The following is a 23,449-nucleotide window of genomic DNA, read 5'->3' as shown; positions in this document are numbered from 1 at the left end:
TAATTAATTTCTCACCTGACATTGTGAAACGAGTATTTAGTTGCCTCCAAATGCAATTTCTAACGCCTTGAATGGACTCTTTTTATCCCTGGTTTTCGAATCTTTCAGCTCAAAGTCTTTGTTAGGTTCGTCATCATCATACATTTGCAAATCCTTCACAAAGTACCAGACTCCAATGTCCCATAACGTGGCGATGAACAGACAACCTGGAAACAGCATTTCAAACTTTCATTTTTATCATCCCAAAATAAAAAGTTCATCGAACCAAAGATAGGCATGTACACGTAGTATCGGAGTTTTTCCGCATCATAGATCCAGCAATTTCCTGTTTTGCCGCATGTCATTCCCCAGAGAGTGCACGTCATGTCTTCAAAATAGAATTTTTAAATTAAAAGTATTTAATAAATGTATTTCTCAATATACCTATGAGGTAGCCGTATAGGATGGGGCCTGGGATGAAGACGAAAACGCAGAGCAAAACCTCGAGAAGCGCAAATGCCACTGCTTTGTCTGCTACGTCGACGCATCGGAACTGAATAAGACAGTTTCCAGCCGTTCCAGTGGCTCCCAAAAAACGCTGCACGCATTGGACAACGATGAAGATTATAAATGCCGACCGGCAGTCCAGGGGACACGGCCCGTCCAAAACCGGCCCGTTGTCAGCCGTGCAGCTGCAGTCCGAAAAGACCTGAAATGCCCACAAAGTCACTGGTGGCTTCACCAAAGGACGCTTTTTACAAGAAAACAATAAAAAATACATTTTTACTTGGAGTTTTGCAATTTTTTGCTTCTTTGATGATAAATAATTATTCATGTTGGTCGACTTAAATATGAAAATTAAAATCAAGTTTAGTGCCACACACCACATCTTAACAAAATATTATTTTTCATTTATTAAAATATTCAGCGTATTTTTTTATCTGCTTGGGCTGAAAAAACCTGTGGTTTAATTTCGAGAATTGCAGAATTGGCGAGCACTGGCGGTGGGGCAGTTCCCAGATTTAAATTTTGAGTGCGGTACCTTGGTTCCGTTTTGGCTGAAGAAAGAATCCTGGCAACCCGCGTGGCAGGGCGAAAAGAACGTTTCCCTGGAGGAAAGGTGGCAGACAGGAGAGTACTTAATCGAACTGTCACAAGCACAATTTGAATTGCAAGGCATGTCGATGGTCTTACTAGAGATTCAAATTGGTTTTCAATACATATTACTTTCGATTTTAATTAAAATACCCTCCATCAGGCAAAGCGGACCACTGGAAATTCAAACTTTCGCACGAAATCATTAGAATGGAGAGAAATCCAACCACGTCCATCAACTCAGTTAAAACATTCCACGCTGCCAGATACCTGGCACGGGGCTTGAACTTGAAAATAAAGAAGGCAGAGACTAAAAGGCCAGCAGCGGTGCAAAGAAGACCGATCGAGCCTATACCGATATCGTCAATTTTTTATTAAACGTGTTAAATTAAAGATACGCACCTGTTGCGAGGTTTGAAGCGGTGGCAGAAATATTGAATTGAGTTTCCATGTATTTTGGTAAGAAAAGCGATTGCCCCTCGTAGCCAAAGACGATGAAAGTCATGCTTAAATTATTGCACATCAGAATCTTATTGTTAAATAGTCGTTTCATGGTCTTCCAAAAATCTGCAAATAAAGGCATATTAGTTTTTATAAAAATTACAACAGGTGACTAAAAAAATTGCCTTGTAATGATGGTTTTGGAATTTCCTCTGGAACATACGAGCGGCCAGCTGCGACGGCTGCCTTCACTTTGCGCTGCAGGGCGCGTGGAAGGGTTCGAGGGAACATGCTCATCATGATTGCAAAAGACAAAGTCATCACGCCCAACGGTCCCCAACCTATTAAACTGATTTAGTTTTGCAAGATTTAAAAAAACCTTTTACCAAGCCACCAGGCGCCAATCCATCGTGGGTCGGTGGTTCCAAAGTCTGGCGTGACTCCCGGATCGATGTAGAACTTCAATGAAAATGAGGCCAAAAGAAATCCGATTGTGGATCCAAACATAGTCAGCACCAAACTAAGGACTTGAAGTGTAACTTTATTCGAAAATCCAAATTTCCTGGAGTAGAATTAGGGATTCAAGACGGTTGACAATTTTTCTTAGCATTTGAGCACCAAGAATCACGGAATTTTTTATTTTTTACTTTCGATCTCTGACATATTTCTTTATAGCTCAATTTACTCGGTTGTTTGATCGTCTTTTTCAATTTAATTCGTTTGACAGTGTGGAAACAAAAGGTTAGGCTGTAACTGTCCAAATTTTGTTCTGTTTCGATGATTTCACGGAAAAATATTTAAGTTGAAAAATTGTCTTCAATTGTTCAAAAACCCTGAAAAATGTTTTTTTACTATAAAAACCCGTCGAAAATCACCAACTCTAGTCAGGAATCTTAAATAAAGTACCAATCATCACGGCTCCTTTGCTCTTTTTAGTGTTGTCGTCCAGATAGGCCATTCCTAATGTGTAATAAATTGAGCAGCCAAGTCCATGGACGAAACTAGCAATTAGAAAGATGTATGCGGACACGCTCCCAGAGCTGGCATCTTTGCAGTTTTCGGGCTCCTTAAAGCTCTTTCCACAAAGATCTGCAATTTTTTTTACACCCAACTCGATATAGTAAAACTTTTGCTGAGGACTTACGCGTCATATTATTTTTCTGAGTTGATATTTCTGCTTTAGTGTAATCGCGGGTGTAATCTATCGTCGACAGTCCTCCGCCGTACAACCAATACGGGATGAGACGGATGAAACAACCCAGCGCAACCAAGTAGGTTCCGTACGCGACCCAACGGGTCTTGTGGCTTCTTTTCCCCAAGTAAGTCATACTCAGGGTGGTTAAAATCACACCGACGTCCACCATAGAGCCCATCAGACCTTGAAGAATAATCAGAGTTTGAAAAAAGGGCTGAAAATTTGCATGATGTGTCTTATGTGAGAAGTTTAAAAACATAACAAACACGGCCAAATAATAATAATATGAAAAACAGCAAAATAATTTAATCCTACTTTTGTTTTTATTTTTTTTGCAGAAGGTTATTCTATTTTTTAAATCAATCTCAATGTTTTCAAATTTTTGTATTTTTAAACACATGAATTCCAGCTAAAAAATTTGTTACCCATTGTATGAAACTAAATTGAATTTCTATATAACTTTAATAATTTTTTTAATGACCTGAGATGTGCCATTAAAATTCATAAGTGGTGAAAAATTATTTTATAGTGAGATTAAACAACAAAGATTCTGAGCTATAATACTTTATAGGTAACATGTCACGGAATTTATACCAAAAATATCAAAAGAAACAATTATATCGTTTAGAAAAAGATTTTTTTCCGGAAAAACCGATAAGTGGTTCAATATGTGCAAACCCGTAATGAAAAGCGATACTGAGAAAAAAATAAATAATATGCAAACGGACGAACACCACAGTTTTGCGAGTCATATAATAATAAAAGCACCTATAAAGGAGCTGGGGATCTGGAACTCCTTCTCCAGCGTGCTGACTGTCCCTCGGAAATACGAAACAATGGCCAGATGTGACATCCCAACGAGGCCGTAAATCACCACGTACGCCTTCTTACTGGCTAACCGCTGCAACCAGTTGAAATTGCACGGCCCAAGACCACATCTCGTCTCTTCTTGGTAATCTGGAGACACCTCAAACTCAATTACTTCTGGTGGATGTCTATATCCACAGTTCGTTTTCCAATTAAATCAAACCAAAGTATGTTGGAAAACACTTATTGATAGTCAATCTGGAGAAAATTCACACAAAAATGAATTAATTTTTTATTTGCAGAGTTCTCTGCAGCTAATAATGTGATTTAATTTTGTTTTGAAGGAAACGTATTGCTGATTCGGGGGCTGAAGGGCGAAAAAAGCCGCTTTTTCAGTACAAAATAGTAGCATTTTAATTTGCTGGCTAAATTTATTGATCTCGATCCTATGTAGATGTCGCTTTTACTCTATGATTTAATTAATTCTACTGCTTCTCAACCTTCAATCTCTCACTAACCAATCCACCTCGCAACGTAATAGTCATCAGTTACTCGCTCTGTCACTCTTCGTCTGGGAGATTATAAGTCGTGCCTATTCTAGAAGCTAAGCTCATGTGCGTTGTAATAATGATAGACCCGACCACACGGCTAAGCTTCTCTTTTGTGATACAATAGTTAACTCGCTATTCTATTGCGAATATTTAAAACTGTTTATAAAACTTGTCCCTTTCTTTAATAAATTATATTGTATTTAATTTTTACAGTCCAATTGATACGCACATCAATAAACGAAAAACAAAAGGAATTTAGATGCATCATGTCTCTCTTCGGCTCAACATCCCCACAGTTGTGTATACACGTGCCGTTCGCCTCTGCCCAACTGCTGAGATGCTATTTTTGGCCCATGGTGCCCGTGTCAGCCGAGACGCGCCTTTAAACTTTCGCGTTCACACCCAGAGGCAAAATGAATTATTTCTTGGACGAAATTTTAATTATTGCATAGCTCTCTCACCTGCATCTTTCCCTGATAGAGATTCAGCCTCAGCTTCACCTTGTCTGGTGATGGCATTCGTTGGAGATTCGTCAGTTTCAGTTTCTGTATCCATTTTTCTTCGAAAGATGCGAAAAACTCTCGCTTGTTATCTCGCCTCTCGCAAGATATTATGTGTCTGCTCCTATGTGTGTTCAGGCGCCGCCTGTCCACGTCTGCACGTCGTCTGCTCACTAATGTCTCGATTAATTTAGACCTCCTTGGTATTTACCGGTTTGGTCTGCGTGAAAAGACCGGCGGAAAAATAATCACGGACACCACGGTACCACTGAGAAAACTGTCCTCAGGCTCAGGCACATCACCTATGGACCGTTTTTTGCTCGCTCTCTTGTCATCCTCGTCGTACGTACAACTGGACCCCATTTACGTAATGCCACATTCCGACGTCCCAAAGCTTATTTTGTCAATAAGAATTTGAAATGCAATTTGTAATAATTTTGCAAAACATTTCCCAACAGAAAATTATTGAGACAGTGCGATTCTGACCTCATTACGTTCTGCTTGACAATGAAAGATGATCTTTGTTAAACATTCTTCTGCGTCTTTTTTTATTATATAAATAACCAATGCGCTGAGAACACTTTTGCTTATTTGTTTGCCACACAATGATATTATGTACTTTTAACTACGGGCAGTAAATACTTGGTCTCTATCTATCTTTCTTTCGAGATAAACAATTTGTATATTCAAGATTGGCTATTTCTGCTATTTAACTTAAATGTAATGATTTTTTGCGAAAATATTGAATGACCTTCGAAGGTCAGAATATTGAGTTAAAACCTATTATTTAATAATAAAAGAAAAACGCAGATAATAAGGAAATCTCTTCTGCGAAAATACACTGAGGGTATATTAAACAAAAACTAGATATTTTTAAGTTCAGCTTTGTTTATTGTTATGGGCCAGCAGGATATAACTTTGCCCCACACTTGCCAACATCGCTTGTTTTAACTTGGTGTAAATAAATTCTTTCTGTTTGTTTATTTAAATAGTTTTACTCATTATTTTGAAAATCTTAATTTTGAAATGAGTTGCGTTTCCCATCTTCTGTGTCACAAATGCGTACTCAAAAATCTGCAACAAGAAAATAATTTTTTTTTTTATTAAAATTGTGCAGAATCATTAGAATACTCGAATTAAGATTAATGATTAATTTCTCACCTGAAATTGTGAAACGAACATTTAGTTGCCTCCAAATGCAATTGCTAACGCCTTGAAGCGACTCTTTTTATCCCTTGCTTTCGAATCTTTCAGCTCAAAGTCTTTGGTAGGTTCGTCATCATCATACATTTGCAAATCTTTCACATAGTACCAGACTCCAATGTCCCACAACGTGCCGATAAACAGACAACCTGAGCACAGCATTTCAAACTCTTATCCCAAATTAAAATTTCAAATCAAACCAAAGATCGGCATGTACACGTAGTATCGGAGTTTGTCCGCATCATAGATCCAGCAATTTCCTGTTTTGCCGCACGTCATTCCCCAGAGAGTGCACGTCATGTCTTCAAAATATAATTTTTGAATTAACTGTATTTATTAAATCTGTTTCTCAATACCAATGAGGTGACCGTATAAGATGGGGCCTGGGATGAAGACGAAAATGCAGAGCAAAACCTCGAGAAGCGCAAATGCCACAGCTTTGTCTGCTACGTCGACGCATCGGAACTGAATAAGACAATTTCCCGCCCTTCCGGTGGCTCCCAAAAAACGCTGCACGCATTGGACAACGATGAAGATTATAAATGCCGACCGGCAGTCCAGGGGACACGGTCCGTCCAAGACTGGCCCGTTGTCAGCCGTGCAGCTGCAGTCCGAAAAGACCTGAAATGCCCACAAAGTCACTGGTGAGTTCACAAAAGGCCGCATTCTTAACGAAAAACAATAAAAAAATTGTTTATCCTCTCATAAATTAAACTTTTATTGAGAATTCCAGAATTGACGAGCACTGGCGGTGGGACAGTTCCCAGTTTTAAATTTTGAGTACGGTACCTTGGTTCCGTTTTGGCTGAAGAAAGAATCCTGGCAACCCGCGTGGCAGGGCGAAAAGAACGTTTCTCTGGAGGAAACGTGGCAGACGGGAGAGTACTTAATCGAACTGTCACAAGCACAATTTGAATTGCAAGGCATGTCGATGGTCTTACTAGAGATTTAAATTAGTTTTAATAAATATTTATCAATTTTAAATAAAATACCCTCCATCAGGCAAGGTAGACCACTGGAAATTCAAACTTTCGCACGAAATCATCAATATGGAGAGAAACCCGACCACATCCATCATTTCAGTAAAAACATTCCACGCCGCCAGGTACCTGGCACGAGGCTTGAACTTGAAAATAAAGAAGGCAGAGACTAAAAGGCCCGCAGCGGTGCAAAGGAGACCGATCGAGCCTATACCGATATCGTCAATTTTTTATTAAACGTGTTAAATTAAAGATACGCACCTGTTGCGAGGTTTGAAGCGGTGGCAGAAATATTGAATTGAGTTTCCATGTATTTTGGTAAGAAAAGCATTTGTCCATCGTAGCCAAATATGATAAAAGTCGTGCTTAAGTTATTGCACATCAGAATCTTGTTTTTAAACAATCGCTTCATGGTCTTCCAAAAATCTGCAAATAAAGTTGCAATTTTTAAAAATTAAATGCGGATGATTTAATAATACCTTCTAACGATGGTTTTGGAATTTCCTCTGGAACGTACGAGCGACCAGCTGCAACGGCTGCCTTCATTTTGCGCTGCAAGGCGCGTGGAAGGGTTCGAGGAAACATGCTCATCATGATTGCAAAAACCAAAGTCATCACGCCCAACGGTCCCCAACCTATTAAACTAAATTAGTTTTACAAGATATTTAAAAAAAACCTTTTACCAAGCCACCAGGCGCCAATCCATCGTGGGTCGGTGGTTCCAAAGTCTGGCGTGACTCCCGGATCGATGTAGAACTTCAATGAAAATGAGGCCAGAAGAAATCCGATTGTGGATCCAAACATAGTGAGCACCAAACTAAGGACTTGAAGTGTAAATTTATTCGAATATCCAAATTCCCATCTCAAGTCATGAGTCTTAAATAAAGTACCAATCATCACGGCTCCTTTGCTCTTTTTAGCGTTGTCGTCCAGATATGCCATTCCTAGTGTGTAATAAATGGAGCAACCAAATCCTTGGACGAAATTAGCAATCAGAAAGATGTAGGCGGACACGCTCCCAGAGCTGGCATCTTCGCAGTTTTCAGGCTCCTTAAAGCTCTTTCCACAAAGATCTGCAAATTTTTATAACCCAAATCAATACAGTAAAAACTTTGCTGAGAGGTCTACTTACGCGTGATATTATTTTTTTGAGTTGTTAACTCTGATTTGGAGTAATCTATCGTTGACTGTCCCCCGCCGTACAACCAATACGGGATGAGACGGATAAAACAAGACAGCACAACTAAGTAGGTTCCGTACGCGACCCAACGGGTCTTGTGGCTTCTTTTTCCAAGGTAGGTCACGCTTAGGGTGGTTAAAATCAAACCGATGTCGCCGGCAGAGCCAATCAGACCTTGAAGAATAATCAGGGTTTGACTATAGCTTAGCAAAAATTTCTAAAGATATCCACCGTCTGGAAAAATAAAATTTCCCCGAAAAAACTATAGTGGTATAATGTGCAAACCCTTAAAAAAAGCGATATTTGAGAAATGAGAAATATATGCAACCAGTCGAACACTACAGTTTTGCGCGTTGCATAATAAGCACCTATAAAGGAGCTGGGGATCTGGAACTCCTTCTCCAGAGTGCTGATTGTTCCTCGGAAATACGAGGTAATGGCCAGATGAGACATCCCTACGAGGCCGTACATCACCACGTACGCCTTCTTACTGGCGAATCGCTGCAACCAGTCGAAATTGCACGGCCCGAGACCACATCTCGTCTCTTCTTGGTAATCTGGAGAAAAAGATAAAACTTGATTATTTCTATTGGATGTCCATACACAAGTCATTTTCCAATTAAATCGAACCAAAGGCGTGAATCTTTTTGTTCAAGCTATGAGAAAATGACCTGTATAGATGGTCAATCTGGAGAAAATTCACACAAATATGAATTAATTTTTAATTTCCAGAATTCTCTGCAGGTAATAATTAGATTTATTAATTTTTATTAAGGAAACGTATTACTGATTTGTAGGCTGAAAGGCGAAAAAAGCTGCTGTACAGTACAAAATTACGGTATTTAATAATTTTTTACTACCGAATTAAAAAAATCATCCTTAGTCCATCTTAGAGTAGACCTATTACGTTTTTTTATATTTTATAATTGAAAATACTGCTGGTTAAAAATAGTCTTGCGATGATTGTCTAATAAATTTATTTGAGCTATTGTGTATACACGTGCAGATCGCCTGATCAGACGCCCCCAACTGCTGAGATGCTATTTTTGGCCCATGGTGCCCGTGTCAGCCGAGACGCGCCTTTAAACTTTTGCGTTCACACCCAGAGGCAAAATGAATTATTTCTAGGACAAAATTTTAATTATTGCATATCTCTCTCACCTGCATCTTTTCCTGACAGAGATTCAGCCTCAGCATCACCTCGTCTGGTGATGGCATTCGTTGGAGATTCGTCAGTTTCAGTTTCTGTATCCATTTATCTTCGAAAGAGTTGCGCAAAAAAGGCACTACTCTCTTGCTTGTTATCTAGCCTCTCGCAAAGATATGTGTCTGATCCGAAGTGTGTGTTCAGGCGCCGCCTGTCCACGTCTGCTCACTAATACTTCGATTAATTTAGAATCCCTCGGGAATACCGACTTTTTTACCGCTTGGTCTGCATTCGTGAAAAGACCGATGGAAATAATCACGAGCACCGCGGTACCACCGAGCAAATAAAAATCACCGCGCTTCGCGAGCTCCCCACCACGACCTGCTGCATGTTTTTTAGCAACCTTGAATCGCTGAGGCTGAACAAACGCGCAGCACATTTGAACATGATTGCGATGAGAGTGAGAAAATTATGGTCCTGCAATTACAATGGCACAATTGCAATTGTGAAGATTTACTTACAAACTTCCTGTCATTTTTGAAGACTCACGGAGGTCTTATTTTAATTTGTAAATAATAGCCGCATGGGAACACCAATAAAACAAAACCTGTTCTCCAGTAAGAAAATAAATTTATTTTTGTTTTATTATAATTTAATGGACGTGGTGTATCACGAGCTGTAGCTTTTTCTTCTAAACTCATTCGCTGAAATATTGGGATCACTGCCGGTCATGAGAGCCATCGTGTTATACGAAACTTTCCTGTCCTCGGGCACGTCACCTTTGGACCTTTTTTTGCTTGCCTTCTCGTCAGCCTCATCGTACAACTGGACCCCTTTGACGTAATGCCACACTCCGACGTCCCAGAGCGTGCCAAAAAATAAACAACCTTTATTTCAATTAAAACGAAATATTATTTATATTTTAATTTTTCGCACTCACCCACGATGGGCAGATTGACGAGGTATCGCAATTTTTGCACGTCGTACAGCCAGCAATTTCCAGGCTTTCCACACGTCTGGCCCCAAACCAGACAGGACAAGTCTAAAATTAAATTAAATTTGGAAGAATTGAATTAGAAAATAATTATATTTTACCGATTAGATAGCCAAAGAGGATGGGTCCGGGGATGAACGAGCAGATGCAGAGGAGGAACTCGGACAGACCGATCGCTACCGGCTTGTCTTCAGGGTCGACACACCTGAAGTGGATCAGGGTGTTGCCAGCCTTTCCGGTGGCGCCCAGGAAGCGCTGCACGCACTGGATTATGACGAAAAGCATGAATGCCTGGCTGCAGTCCACTGCACATGGACCGTCCAGAATCGGACCACCGTCCGGGACGCATGAGCAGTTAGAGAAGATCTAAAAATAAGTGATGAATTAGTGAATGATTAATAAATATTTATTATATCAATTTTAAATTAACTGCTTTTTTTAAATTATTGTATAATCTTAACAAAAATTTAACACTTCTCAAAGTATTCTATTACCATTATAGCGATAAATTTTTCTAATAAACATTACGCACGTACTCCATTATCTTATTGTAAATTTGAAAAATCCCTGTTACTGGATGCTATAAAAATCAGCTTACTTTTGACACGAAATGTAAATTTAATTAAAAAAAATACTCAACAAACCTTTAAAGATGAGTTACCCTCCCCCCACTCAGCATCTGTACAACCGGCGTGGCAGGGCGAGAAAAAGGTAGTTCTCGAAGGTGTGTGGCACACCGGCGAATACCGCAGCGAGTCAGGGCAGGAGCAATTTGAGTTGCAGTCTACCTCCAGTCCAAGTCTTTAGATTAACAAACATATTATAAACTGTTAATATTTTTAGATAATAAAATAATTTTGTATTTAATCGCTATTAACAAAAATCCAGTTTTAAATTATCATACAATATGGAACCAAACATTTTTTTTAATAGTATTGATACAGCAAATCATCAGAAATTTCTTGTTGCAAATGCTTAAACCCCAATTCCTAAGAATTTAATTTAAAGCAAAAATGGACCCTGGTTTAAATTTTGTAGAAAATTGGCAAAACTTGAATTCTCATTGTAGCAAGGTTATTTTTTTATTAAGAAGAAATTGAAAAAAAATCAAAGGAGCGTGTGCTTACGTTCCATCGGACTGGGGAGTGCCCTGCAAGTTGAACGTCTCACAGCCGATGAAAGTGAGGAGGAGGAATCCGCAGCAGTCAAGTGACTCGGCGATCACGTTCCAGCCGGCAAGCACGCGGGCGTTGGGTTTAAATTTGGAAATGAGCAGTGCCGACACCATGAGTCCCGCCGCCGTGCAGAGCAAGCCGACCGAGCCTGAAATTGAATATTTAAATTCCAGCCGATCGAGAGTCATCGAAAACTCTGCTAATGAGAGCTCAGACTCATGGTAATTAAAAAGTGCAAAGCCTCTTAATTGTAAACTCTGCTCAAGAGCAAGGGAGAAATGTGAAATAATCACCGCTAATTAGACTGGCCGTCGAGGCGGATTGGTGGAACTGCGTCTCCATGTATTTCGGCATGAATGTCCACTGGCCAATCAGCCCGAAGACGAAGCAAATCGTGCTCAGGTTGTTGCACACCAGCACGCGGTTCTTCAACAGGCGGGATATTGTCGCCTTGAAATCTAAAATGAAATTATATTAATTTGGGAAATATAGGATGTTTGAGCATAATTATTTAATTTAAAAATAGAATTTGACAGAAATAATTTTTTTCCAGAATCGACCTCAAATATTAAAGATGATTGAAATTGCAAAAGCAAAACCCTTGAAAATCCTTGTTGCCGAAATGTATGAAATTATCTCTTAGGATTCAGTAATGCCAAAATGTACCTACGAGCGTCGTAAAATTTTGAGAAAGGTAACAAAAAAGTTAGCTTTTTTTCAAACTAACTGTTTCTCTACTTGAGATCTGATTTTATTTCACATCAAAGAGTTTCCCCAAAAAAGTATCATACGCCATTTAATAGATCTCGACGGGAGAAGTTGTAATCTGCCGAGAAAAATATGGTCAAACGCTGTAAATTATGGAGAAAATTTACAAATTTTGAATTTTATCTATTCAAAGGACCTCTTTTGAGCTTTGTTAACTTTTTAAAATTGTAATAATTTTCAATTTATGCCCTGTATCAATCCACTCAAGAGACATTTTAAATAAATATTAAAGCTTTTTTATAATGCTGGAGGCTGTTTTTCATAATCATTTGATTATTTTTAATAATTTATGTTCATTTACCTGCTATTGACTTTTTAGTTTTTCCCTGAGGGTTGTAAGTACGTCCTGCGGCCGAGGCGGCAGCCGCACTGCGCTGGGCCGCCCGGGGCAGACTCCGTGGAAACATGGCCACAAACAGAGCCAGGACCAGCGTTATCGTGCCGAACGGGAACCAACCTTCAACATAAATATTTACACGATAATTTGAGGAAATTATCACTTCCCTGTCATTCTAAAGTAAAATATATCAAAATAAATATGAATTCACTCGCTATTAAATTTTTTTGCAGTATCTAATTAAATTGCGAGTAAATTGAAACTTCTTTTGATATAATTCTTACTTTTGGGCCTGCAAAAAAAGAAAATTTACAATACCAAACCACCAAGCACCGACCCAGCGGGGATCTTTAGGCGTGATGACGGGGGTCAGGAGGGGGTCCACGTACATTTCGAGGGCGTACGAGGCCAGCATGTAGCCCATGGTGGGGCCGACCATCCTCAAACACATGGTGATGGCTGAAATCAAATTATTCGCACACCGAACTCAGGGAATGTTCACATCACAACTCGCCTAAGAGGACGGGGGCCTTGTTTTTCTTGGCGTTGTCGTCCAGATAGGAAATTCCGAGCGTGTAGTAGACAGAGGAGCCGATCCCCAGGACGATATGAGCGGCCAGGAATATGAACGCGGAAATGTTGCCCGAGCTGGCGTTATCGCAGTCCTCAAACTCAAGGTGATTGTTGCCACAAAGGGTCAGCTTTGGACCTGATGAGGGATTTTAATTTAATAAAATGCAAAAAATTTTAGAAAAAAGAGACAAAGTATTAAAAAAAGGGTTATTCCTTATTCCGAAGGAAATGATTTGAGGATTTAAATATTATTTTATTTAGTTTTTGTTACTCAGAAGTTGCCATTTGAGGAAATCCTTATTGTTCGAAGCTTCCAAAGATGAGACTACAGTATTTAGAATTATATTTCCGCTATGTATCCTCTTAGATTTAATCCTTAATTTACTGCCAATAAATACTTAAAAAGAGTATTAATTTAATTTACTATAAGCCAAAATCGGTTCAGCCTATCATAGCCGACACAACAGATGAGATTTTCCTTCTTGAAAAATATATTTTTAGGCTTGCATCCTCAAACACTTTTTTATTTTTGAAAAACAGTGCTAATTAAAGCTACCAAATAGTCGTAATTAAAATATGCCTAAATGGCAAATTCATTTAAAAAGACTTTTGATAATTCCTCAATTAAATTGAAAGCTCGGACTCAAATTTTGGCACCTGTTTTATCCGACTCGTTTAGCGGCTTGAACTCCGTGCCAAACTCCTTGGTGAGCATGAGAGCGTTTTCGCCGGGCCCGTACAGCCAGTGGGGAATGAGACGCATGTAACACGAAACTCCGACAAGCACGGTGCCCCACGCGACCCAGCGAGGTTTGTGACTCGACCTGCCCAGGTAGGCAGCCGACAGGTTGGTGAACATGGCCCCAAAGTCCCAGGCCGAGTTGATCACCCCTTGATTAAAAGAGAAACAACAAATTAATTGCATGTTACATTTGATCTGAAGTGAACCAACTTGACATTTTTCAATGTGATGTATTTTTATGAATTTACGGAGGTTTAAAAATGTGAAAATCAATTTCAAAATAAATTTAGAAATACAGGTTTAGTTAATTATTTTTGATGTTTTGTTTGTTCAACATACTTAATGAGAAAACCGATCTTTGAGCCATTTTTAGTCGAAATGGAAGAGAATTAATCATTGTTTTACTTAATACAGCTTTGTCTTGGGCTCAATAACTTTTATAAAATCAATAGTGCAAAAAGTCCATATAATCTGAAAGCTGATCAAACTTCCTATCTTTACTATGCAGATAAAAATTTTCTGGTAATTTATGGTATTTTAACAAAAATTAAAATATTTGAAAATGGAATAAATAAATATAGAATTCATTTAAATTTAAAAAAATAAATTAAGATAGGTGCTAATCAACTTAGACAATTATTAGCATTTGTAACAATTATTGAAAGAAAGCTATTAAAAAAATTTCCACCCAAAAAATAGGAAAATCTGCGGAAAGTAAGACATTGCACATCAATTAATTTGTCTTGCCTGTCAAATAGAGTCAACAAATTTAGTAATTAAACAAACACATTGGCTTTTAAATTCGCTTTTTAAAGCATTATTTCAAACGGGCATATTTATTAAACCGTTCAGTTTTAATCCAATGAATAAATTTCCTTACTCTTAAAAATACAGCATCCTAATTGTAAGAAATTCCTCTTCAGTTTGAGGCGGAGAAAGGGTTACCTGAGAAGGTGCTGGGGATCTGGAAGCGTTTCTCCATTGTACTGATGGTGCCGACAAAATAGGAGGCCAGGGCGAACTGAAAGCAGCCGATCATGCCGTAAATCACGACGTACGCCTTTTTGCTGGCAAATCTCTGCAGCCAGGGGAAGCGCACGAATCCGTAGCCGCATCGCGTCTCTTTTTCCAGCGCCTCGTCGTTGTTCACCGCCGAGGCTGCAAATCATCCGGGATAAACGACAAGCGAAATAGTGCTGCTTGCTGCTCGATCCGAAATACTTTCGGCAAAGAGGATTTTATTCTGAATGTGTCAGATAATTAATTCAAACAACTCTTCATCGTCACTCTAAAAAAATTGCAGTTCTTTTTAAAATTCTAATCTTGGTTCATTTTGCAACAGGTGGTTCATTTTTCAAAAGCGAAAATGATTTTTGCGGAGAATCAAAATATTTAGTTTTTCTAGTTGAAATTATCGTTTTAACAGACAAAAACGGCGATGTTTATGATTTTTGGAGCGCAAAATTTGACTAACTTATGCATTTTTGTGGCATTTCTTTTAAAGATTTTGCAAAACTTCTCGTAAAAATGAACAAAGGCTATAATTTTTCCCATTTTTAGGTAAAACCAACTGGTTTTTGCGGATTATTTTTCGTAAATTTTCGAGACACAACAGATACAAAATATTAAAAAAATGTTGGATTTCTCATTGTCAAGAATTAATTAGAAAAAATCAAATCCATTGCGACTAATTTCAAAATATATTTATAAAAATTTAGAATTTTTCATTGTAACTGCCTTGGTTCTGTTTGGGGCAAGATATAATCTTTCAATCTGTATGTAAAATTAGGAAAAAATGTGAAAAACACAAAACCGCGCATTGAAATATTGGCGAACTCAGCTTTTCATACCTGCTTCAGGGCTTTCAGGGTCAAGCAGGAAGTCTTGGACGGTGGCTGGCTCGTCCTGCTCTGGGACGGGGTCCGCGTGGCCCCTTTGGGAATCTGGGGCAGCCATGGGAGAGGTATCTAGGTGTGCATCGCGGCCGAAGGAGCGGCTAGGAGGCTGGCCGCGGGCGGACTAGATGCAAAGTCAATTACGTCGGCGACCCGCGAGACCCCTCTTCTCTTGTTAACAGCAGAAGGACCCTATCGTAATTCATCCAGCCGCTGATAATTCGCTCTAGATGTGTCATGCACATTCACCAATATGTATCGCACTGCGCACGGGTGTTAGACGCATTGTGAGGCTCTTTGTACGCCAGTTTGTCGTTCGATCCGCGCTAATTATGCATGTGTGTTGCGCCCCCCTCGCGCCTGTCAAAGTCCGTCATTTATCTCGTTTGCATTGATGCAGACTCTATTCTTTGTGCAAGCTGCGATTGCGAAATTTTTAAATTATATAAGTTGCATTGATGGGTTTTTACTAAATTAATATACTCTTCTGAGCTGGTTCTATGAGTTTAATTTTTGAGGCCAGAGACAGTTAATGACCGAAAATTCTATTCAGTTTTTAAGTATTTTAAACGCATGTACGATCTCACACTAGAGAAATAGGTCATTTGTTACCGTGAAAAAGGGAGGACAAATCCTATCCTGACAAAATCAGTGATTATTTACGGAAATACCGGAAAACGCAGTCTTTTTAATTGTTGAATGAAAGTCGAAGAGTTTTTCCATATAGTATAGGGGTAATTGTCCCCAAGAACAATAATAGGAAAAATAGGAACGTGTTTTTTGCAGAAAATCCTCAGTTTGAAAGGCTAAAAAAATTAATTTAATTGAAAAAAATAGAATATACTTATTATTATGGTGTTTGTTTTGTTTCTGTACTAAGGATACAGTAATTTGTGCGGTGCAAATTGCAATGTGATGTTATTTATTAATGAATCAGTCATGTTTCTACATAGCTTTTTAATTTTTCTATCCAATCTAGCTGCAAATAATCAGATTTTCAATTTGGAATTATGGAATTCAAATTTTCAAACATTTATGTAACAATTTCCCGTGCAAAAATATTGCAATCGACCCTATAAAAGGTTTGTTTTTGCGTGTTCACCATATTCAGAAACAATCTCATCTTGTGTCTAAATAATATTTTGCGTCTGAGCTTCCGTTTTGCAAGTTTTAACTATTATTGCATCATATTTTTTAGGGCTTCATTTCTATCGTTTAGAAATAATCTTATTGTTTTCCTCCAAGAAAAATCAGCCATTGAAAAAACAGGCAGAGAAATTTGCGAACCCTGAATATTTAGTGGAATTAATTAAATTAATTTCTCGGAAACATGAGTCAGCAGAAAAGGCTTTGTTCCAATATTGGGGAGCTGAAAACTCTGGGTAAATTTTAGGAGCTGCCTAGCAAAGAATGTTTCTATTGCAATTTTGGTCTTATGCAAGAAAGTAGCTCTTTTAGAAGCTTGTGTTTCTATTCCAATAATTATCGTACGTCTGCCGTTCGTTTAATTGTTACTTAAAAATATTTTATTTAATTTTTAATAAAAATTAAAATATTTTTAGTGTGATGAGAACAACATTTATTTTCTTTTAGAAATAGGTTTCAAACACTGCGAAAATTTAAAAACGAAAAAGAATTGATTGATCTGATCCTTCTATTTTGTTCATTTTGCATAAACCAAACATATCTACTTCGTGACCATTATGTAAATCATTATTTTTTAACATATAAGATTTTTTCCAATTTCTAAAAAAGTCAAACGCAATGAATATTCGAAATGAGACAATAATAAATTCTTATCCAGCACTTACAGTGGAAAATTTTCTTGCGCTGCTGCTTGCATAGGTTGATTGAATTATTGCGTGCAGGGAAAATCTTTGCAGGCGGTGGTGTGTGTGTTTTATTTGCCTGTCTAATGCCAAAGCACACATCTGCCGCCACTCAAAGCGCATCTTTCTTCCAACTGCACACGTGATTTCCCATCTGATATCCACAGTCAATATTAATTTAGTTTAAACTGGAGCACTCACGTGGCCGCACGGCACTGACTGAGCATATTGTTCTCCCGCGCGCGCTTGCTGGACAGGTGGTCGAACTCAATGTTTATCTTCTATTCTATTTAGTTCACGAGAATAAATAGAGGGGAAATAGTAAAAACAGTTTCGTAATGTCATGTAATGTTATTTCTGCTTATCGCCGGTATGAAAATAGTTCAGGAGGAAATATTGTGCAGTGACATTAAAATCTAGAATTGTAATTTTATTTCAATTCACACCAAGGTCACCTGGTCCCAATACCACCAACAAGTGGATAACTTCATAACTTGGGGCCCGAGTGGCCGCAGAGGATCTTGGGCCCGATGTGGCCATCCATTCGGCTCCCCGCGCCGAGGTCTTTAATTAAACGCCTTTTCCTAAAGCCGCTGGAAAGATTCGATAGCCAGCAAGTGGCGCCTCCTACCAGCCCGTTGAGCTATTTTCGAGCATTTCGAGTAACTTAACAAACCATATTTGGCATCTCTGAAACTGCTGGGCAGCCAGCATTAGATCCCCGAACTTCTCATATATCTCCCACTGCTTTGGCAGTTTCAGACGATTTTAAGTAAGGCTCAAAAGGTTTCAAACTGCGTGATTCGTGTCATTTTAGTGCCTAAAAGAAAAAAAACAAGTCGATTGTATTAAACTTTCAACACCAGTCATTTTGCAGAGAAGAAGACAAAATTTATCATCTGAATTTGGTGAGTGTCAAATATATTTATGGTGATTTTGGTATTCAGAGGACACACCAGTGTAATACATGCACGATGCTTTCTGCTCCAGTTGTGGAACAAATATTTATCAACAAATATTTCAATCGAACGTCTGAATGTTTTTAGCCAAGACTTTGAAATATGTTACCAAGTGAACTAAATTATTTGACTAATAAATTATGAAGCGAAATATCAATTTAATAGACTCTCGACGACTGCACTGCATTAAATTTTTGACTGTATATAATTTGCACATGACTGTACTTTAATTTACGTCCATGCTTATAATACTTGTTCAACAGAAGATGCACCAACCGATAGTTCTCCGGAATTGGATGTACTTCTGTAGTTTTCCTAAATATAAATATTTTTTCTTTAAGAATAATCTGATTTTGGAGCAGATTTTCTCAGATATTTCCTTGACGGACAGGAAAAATTTAATTTAGGAGAATACTATTTATTTTGATGAAAGGTAAATAAATTTTCGGAGCTTAAAACAAATTAAAGGAAAAAAGGTCTGCTTCATTCTCACGCGTCTTATAAAAATGCTGTAGGCTTCCTGTCGGTCACCGCTGTTGCACGGGCATTCAGCGGAATGATATCCAGGCGGCTTTGTTGTCGCCGCGAACCAGGAAAATTCTGAATCCAATGCAAATAATGCCATCTCAGCCTGGACGCTTACACACGGCACGTAGGCGGCGTAGGTGGCGTAGGCGGCGTAGGTAGTGGCGGTGGGTTCTCAATAATTTAGTGGTTTGCGAAATTGCTGCTCCTTAAGATGAGTAGGAAGTTGGTTAACAACGTTGGCCGCTGCTGCTTTTGGCATGAAAGACGCTCGAATGCACGCATTTGTATCATACACTGCTACCCTTATTAATGTATCTAATGGTCCCGAGTAATCCTATTAAGACGGAGCGCAGGGGCGTCTTCCAGCCACCGCATTCATCAAGAAGCCGAGTTCGCCGGACAGGTGCTTTCCAATTTCGCTCCTTTGCCAGGCCAATTACGATCGCTTGCAACTCACAACCCTTCCTTCTGACCAGCGTCTTACGCCATTTTTCCCTTTCCGCGAGCACGGACATCAAAGCGCGCGGGGTCGTCTTAATGATCGTTAGCGTCTTCCTAGATAGTGCTGATTGGCTCACACAACTGTGCCTTCTCGGTATTAATGTGAGTGGACAAAAGCTCCTTAGACAACCTATACACATCACCTGCACTGCATTGAAGAGGCCACTCATGCTTGCCTATTTGCGTCTCTTCAGATCTGATATTATGTTTGTGTTACAAAACAGCAACATTTCATGTTGTGTCCAGAACAGAGTCAGCCTTCTCTCGAGCAAATTGAAAAACCAATGAAATCGAATCTTCTGTTTTCCATCTCGCAACTTTTTTACGAATCCTTTAAGTGTGTTGGGACAGGGCAAAAACCCTGTAAATGCTAACTGTTCGACTCTCAAACTCGTCTAATAACAAAATTGATCCAATATTCATTTATTTCTCTCATTTCCTTCGATTTTCGGAATGACATTTCAATTTTCTGGCAGTGAAATCTTGGAAAATGTCTGATTTCATCTTTGGATTTGATTTTCCTATTGAAAATATTTAAAATAAATTCTAGTGCACAATAATTTCACAAACAAAAATGGTTTTTTCCTCCCATCTGCAAAATCGTGATTTTAGCGGATTAATTTCAGACCATTCCCATCTGCTTCCAATTCGCTTTTTCCAATTAATGAATTGAAAGCCGTTCGAAAGGTCATGCAAACGCTTCTAACCCCTGCAACATTGTCAGGTTAGGCGATCCGCACATCGCGGCGGGCATGCAAGTTGCTTACAAACACAAGCAGCAGGGGCTCGAAACGAAAAATCTTTCTTCTCCGTCTCGGCAGCAATCGAAGGCAAGGTAACTGCAATGGTTTCAAAAGTGATCAACTTCACTTAATTTCTCAAAAAGCTAGGAAACAAAAATTAAAAGAAACAATTAATGCGCAAGAAATTTTGTGAAATTAAAAATTAATGGCCAATTCTGAACATATTTTTTGAGGTCTGTAAGCCCAAAAAATCCACAATGTTCATTTCGAAAATTATTTCGCTAAAATTTAACACGCTGAATAGCCATTACTTTTTAAAATTTAATTTCAAGCAATTTCAAGATTCGATGTTTATTTTGCTAGTATTGTTTGTCATTTCTTGCTATTAAAATTGTCTATTCAATGTACTTACTGTATTGACCATTGCAAGAATAATCAAGAATATTAATGAAAGTGAATTAGCACTTCCCTTTTTTCTATCAAAAATAAACTATGAAATCAAAATAAATTTGGATTGATTTGCACCTCTTTAATTCACACATCCAACATGAATAGCGATCTTGAACAAACACGGCCTGTTCAGGAAATAGTTAGTCGTCTTTTTGAGTCGGTTTTTATTATTAATTTAGTCACTTTTGGACGGTTTTTAACTTTTCATGTATTCACGCTTTCGATACAATATTATCAAGGAAAATATTTGATTTCAAACTTAAAATGGACGAGTTTTAGATGGTTTTACACAGATTTAAGTTTAGTTTACACGGCTTGGCACTATTCGTGCTCATTTGATGGTCCCACAATGATTTGAAGCTCAGAAAAAATATTCGACTGTCTAAATTTGACAGCCCTAAACATGAACCAATGTGGGAAATTTGAAATTAAAAAAAAATCTGAACGCATATCCAAAAAGCACTGAAATGAACAGAAAAAAAATCATGATTTTTCCAATATTTATTTTAATTGCATTACCCTTCTTTTATTTTTTCGGTCCATTCTATTATTTATAATTTTCAGCTGGTTTGTGTTGCAAGCGAATGCCTTGCTTACCAAGTGCAAATAAATTCGTTTTATGTTCAAAATTTATTATTGTGTTTTCAAAGGTCTGGAGCAGTACGGGTATCATACTTAAATCTTGCACACTCGAAATAAATATGCTTGAAAGCAGTGCAGAAACATTATTTTCGTGCAGAGGAAATCGATTTGCAGCAGTTGATGAAGATGGAATAGCGGGGCGTAAGACGGTCAGAGGTCGGGAATTTGCGGGCAGCCGCGTTTGCATATATTGGCAGGGAAAAGTGGTTTAGCTGGCCGGTAATACGATAGTGAAGTGATGTGTGTGATTGGCTATAAATTGAAATCGAGTGTGTGCTATCGACTGACCACAAACATAATTTAGTGCCGGCTCAGCGAAAAGCGGAGAGAAGAAAGGTTATCTGTCTGATGACGGCGCGCAAGAGGATTTCATCTTGCTCCGGCCTGCTGCAGAGATGAGAGGATTATATTTATTTCCTCCGCTAGCTTCGAGTATCAAACTAGACAGCGCCGGCTATTGCTTTTTGATGATATCGCCCCAGCCATTATTGGCCGACTCTTTTTCCGCCGAGGCACGTACCAAAACTTCACCAAGGAAAAAATGGACCAAATGACTGAACTCTGGATGTAACATACGGTTGAAATCTTCGAAATCTAAGAAAGAAACAAAATAGTAATGGTTTACAACTAGCAGAAAAATCAAATACTAATCTCTGTGATGTGCAATTATTTAGAAATGAGTGACAGTTAAAATTTCAGAAGAAATTTTTACTTGTCAGTGATTTTTCGATTGATTTCGATTCTACTCGTCACTGCGGCGATATAAATCGTGGTTTTCAATAAGCAGATAGTACTCGCTGATTGATTCGCATGAAATTTTTTCAGAAATTTAAACTGTAGCTCTTTTCAAATTTTCTAATAGTTTTAAGTTGAAGTTTTTATTTTTTTCAGAATTTTGCAGATTGTATACTCACTATAAACATTCAAAAGATTAGTTTTTCTTAATTTCTTTAGGCTTTACAATTTTAATACTACAGTATATTTTTCCTTGCGTAATATTTGAAATAAATTAAAAGAAGTGCTATCCATTGAAATAATTTCGTGTCAGATAAAGAGCCTTTACATGTCCTACTCTATTTAAAATGCAATTATTTAACTAAAAATTTTATTCTTTTTTCCCTTTGCGGGGGATTTACAATAAAACAAAGAAAAATTGTGCCAATTAACAAAGTGCAAAGCCTTTTATTGCAATATGCAACCTACTTTTTATTCCATCCGGATGAAATAAATTTCTTACAGTTACAACGCTCACGTAGGCACAATCTATTCTCTAGTACAACAAAAGGCTGGTGCGGAAATCGATATTCAGCTTTCTCAGATTACGTGTTTGTGGAGTAAAAGTGATAAATTGCATTCCCCTCTGGAAAGAAGAAATTTGAAGACAAATAATTACGAGACGACAAATAATTTTTTGAGCTCTCCTCTAATTTAAAAATATTAAGTTTTATGCAGCTCATCGGCTGTTTATTTTTCAATTTTCTGCTCGACTAGTTTCAGCTGTTAATTGCACCCATAATTTATAAGGGTTGAGGAAAATGGAAAAATAAACAGCTAAATTGTTACATCATGACATCACCTGCCTTTATTGGCTTCTACCAACGAATAAAAAATATATTTTAAAATAAATTCAGCTCCTCTGCTTTTCAGTTTAAAATAATTAAAATTTTATCTGGGAGAACGTAGGCAGGGCAGAACACCCGCACAACGCCTCTGCAAGGCTATTTTCTTCCCCAATAGAAAAGAGCAAGGCTTTTTTTCTGCAGGAAAAGTTTCCACCGTTTGACGTTGGGACAGATAAAAGTGTTTGCCGCGGCTGTTGTGGCGCGGACGCGGAAGAAGAGTTAAATCGGCGGGCGTGTCTGGCGTGGGAAGGCGTGGTTTTGCGGCCGGCAGGGCTGTATTTGCGAGATACGGCGGGCAGATCCTGATATCCGGCGGAATGCACGTGAGAGTGTGTATGTAAGTGCTCTACCTATGCAACCATGTGTCTGGCTTAAACACGGTCATTACGAGGCTGCGGAGCAAGATATCTCACGCCGAAAGCCGCTTACACGCCGCACCAATAAGACCGCGCCGCGAGAGCACACGCGCGTACACCTAATAAATTGCCCATTAAAAAGATGGGCGCGATTAGCCCAAACAGTTGTCGCCGACATATGTATGCAAATCTCCTTTCTCTCGGCCAAATTAGCCACAAATTTGGGGATTTGTCCTCACTTCCTTTCTTTCCTTCTT

General features: G+C 38.5%; 3 protein-coding genes across 3 annotated transcripts; all 3 read right to left on the bottom strand.

Annotated features, from left to right (window-relative positions):
• Positions 1 to 15: 15 nt before the first annotated feature.
• LOC135943129 (solute carrier organic anion transporter family member 74D-like) lies at positions 16 to 4,701 on the bottom strand. Its single transcript, XM_065489547.1, has 12 exons — positions 4,530 to 4,701; positions 3,479 to 3,667; positions 2,660 to 2,893; positions 2,422 to 2,604; positions 1,902 to 2,042; positions 1,701 to 1,856; positions 1,477 to 1,641; positions 1,228 to 1,423; positions 1,022 to 1,172; positions 424 to 688; positions 266 to 367; positions 16 to 206 (listed from the first exon to the last, which is right to left on the bottom strand). The coding sequence occupies exons 1-12, from the start codon at positions 4,621 to 4,623 to the stop codon at positions 37 to 39; spliced, it is 2,046 nt and encodes a 681-aa protein (XP_065345619.1). The 5' UTR covers positions 4,624 to 4,701; the 3' UTR covers positions 16 to 36.
• A 737-nt stretch (positions 4,702 to 5,438) lies between these two features.
• LOC135943130 (solute carrier organic anion transporter family member 74D-like) lies at positions 5,439 to 9,436 on the bottom strand. Its single transcript, XM_065489548.1, has 14 exons — positions 9,356 to 9,436; positions 9,093 to 9,306; positions 8,300 to 8,488; positions 7,884 to 8,105; positions 7,642 to 7,824; positions 7,435 to 7,575; positions 7,231 to 7,386; positions 7,013 to 7,177; positions 6,764 to 6,959; positions 6,561 to 6,711; positions 6,128 to 6,392; positions 5,972 to 6,073; positions 5,730 to 5,920; positions 5,439 to 5,642 (listed from the first exon to the last, which is right to left on the bottom strand). The coding sequence occupies exons 2-13, from the start codon at positions 9,184 to 9,186 to the stop codon at positions 5,751 to 5,753; spliced, it is 2,034 nt and encodes a 677-aa protein (XP_065345620.1). The 5' UTR covers positions 9,187 to 9,306; positions 9,356 to 9,436; the 3' UTR covers positions 5,439 to 5,642; positions 5,730 to 5,750.
• A 252-nt stretch (positions 9,437 to 9,688) lies between these two features.
• Positions 9,689 to 15,893, bottom strand: LOC135943457 (solute carrier organic anion transporter family member 74D-like). Its single transcript, XM_065489991.1, has 12 exons — positions 15,518 to 15,893; positions 14,613 to 14,825; positions 13,583 to 13,816; positions 12,867 to 13,061; positions 12,671 to 12,811; positions 12,317 to 12,472; positions 11,541 to 11,705; positions 11,200 to 11,395; positions 10,717 to 10,873; positions 10,174 to 10,438; positions 10,019 to 10,120; positions 9,689 to 9,965 (listed from the first exon to the last, which is right to left on the bottom strand). Exons 1-12 carry the CDS (start codon positions 15,621 to 15,623, stop codon positions 9,748 to 9,750), a joined length of 2,148 nt encoding a protein of 715 aa, XP_065346063.1. The 5' UTR covers positions 15,624 to 15,893; the 3' UTR covers positions 9,689 to 9,747.
• Between the last annotated feature and the right edge of the window lie 7,556 nt (positions 15,894 to 23,449).

Source organism: Cloeon dipterum, chromosome 4 (assembly GCF_949628265.1).
Source record: "Cloeon dipterum chromosome 4, ieCloDipt1.1, whole genome shotgun sequence".
In the NCBI taxonomy this organism is placed as follows: domain Eukaryota; kingdom Metazoa; phylum Arthropoda; class Insecta; order Ephemeroptera; family Baetidae; genus Cloeon; species Cloeon dipterum.
The sequence above is the reverse complement of the archived record's forward strand: the minus strand, read 5'-3'. Positions and strand labels throughout refer to the sequence as shown.

Coding starts and splice junctions, on each gene's coding strand:
- LOC135943129 (XM_065489547.1), bottom strand. CDS start 4,623: ATGGATACAGAAACTGAAACTGACGAATCTCCAACGAATGCCATCACC. Junction 2,894..3,478: donor GATCCCCAGCTCCTTTATAG/GTGCTTTTATTA, acceptor TTATTCTTCAAG/GTCTGATGGGCTCTATGGTG. Junction 689..1,021: donor TCAGCCAAAACGGAACCAAG/GTACCGCACTCA, acceptor TGGGCATTTCAG/GTCTTTTCGGACTGCAGCTG.
- LOC135943130 (XM_065489548.1), bottom strand. CDS start 9,186: ATGGATACAGAAACTGAAACTGACGAATCTCCAACGAATGCCATCACC. Junction 7,576..7,641: donor CAAAGGAGCCGTGATGATTG/GTACTTTATTTA, acceptor TTACACTTCAAG/TCCTTAGTTTGGTGCTCACT. Junction 7,178..7,230: donor TCCAAAACCATCGTTAGAAG/GTATTATTAAAT, acceptor CTTTATTTGCAG/ATTTTTGGAAGACCATGAAG.
- LOC135943457 (XM_065489991.1), bottom strand. CDS start 15,623: ATGGCTGCCCCAGATTCCCAAAGGGGCCACGCGGACCCCGTCCCAGAG. Junction 14,826..15,517: donor CCCTGAAAGCCCTGAAGCAG/GTATGAAAAGCT, acceptor GATGATTTGCAG/CCTCGGCGGTGAACAACGAC. Junction 12,473..12,670: donor GGTCGGTGCTTGGTGGTTTG/GTATTGTAAATT, acceptor TTTATGTTGAAG/GTTGGTTCCCGTTCGGCACG.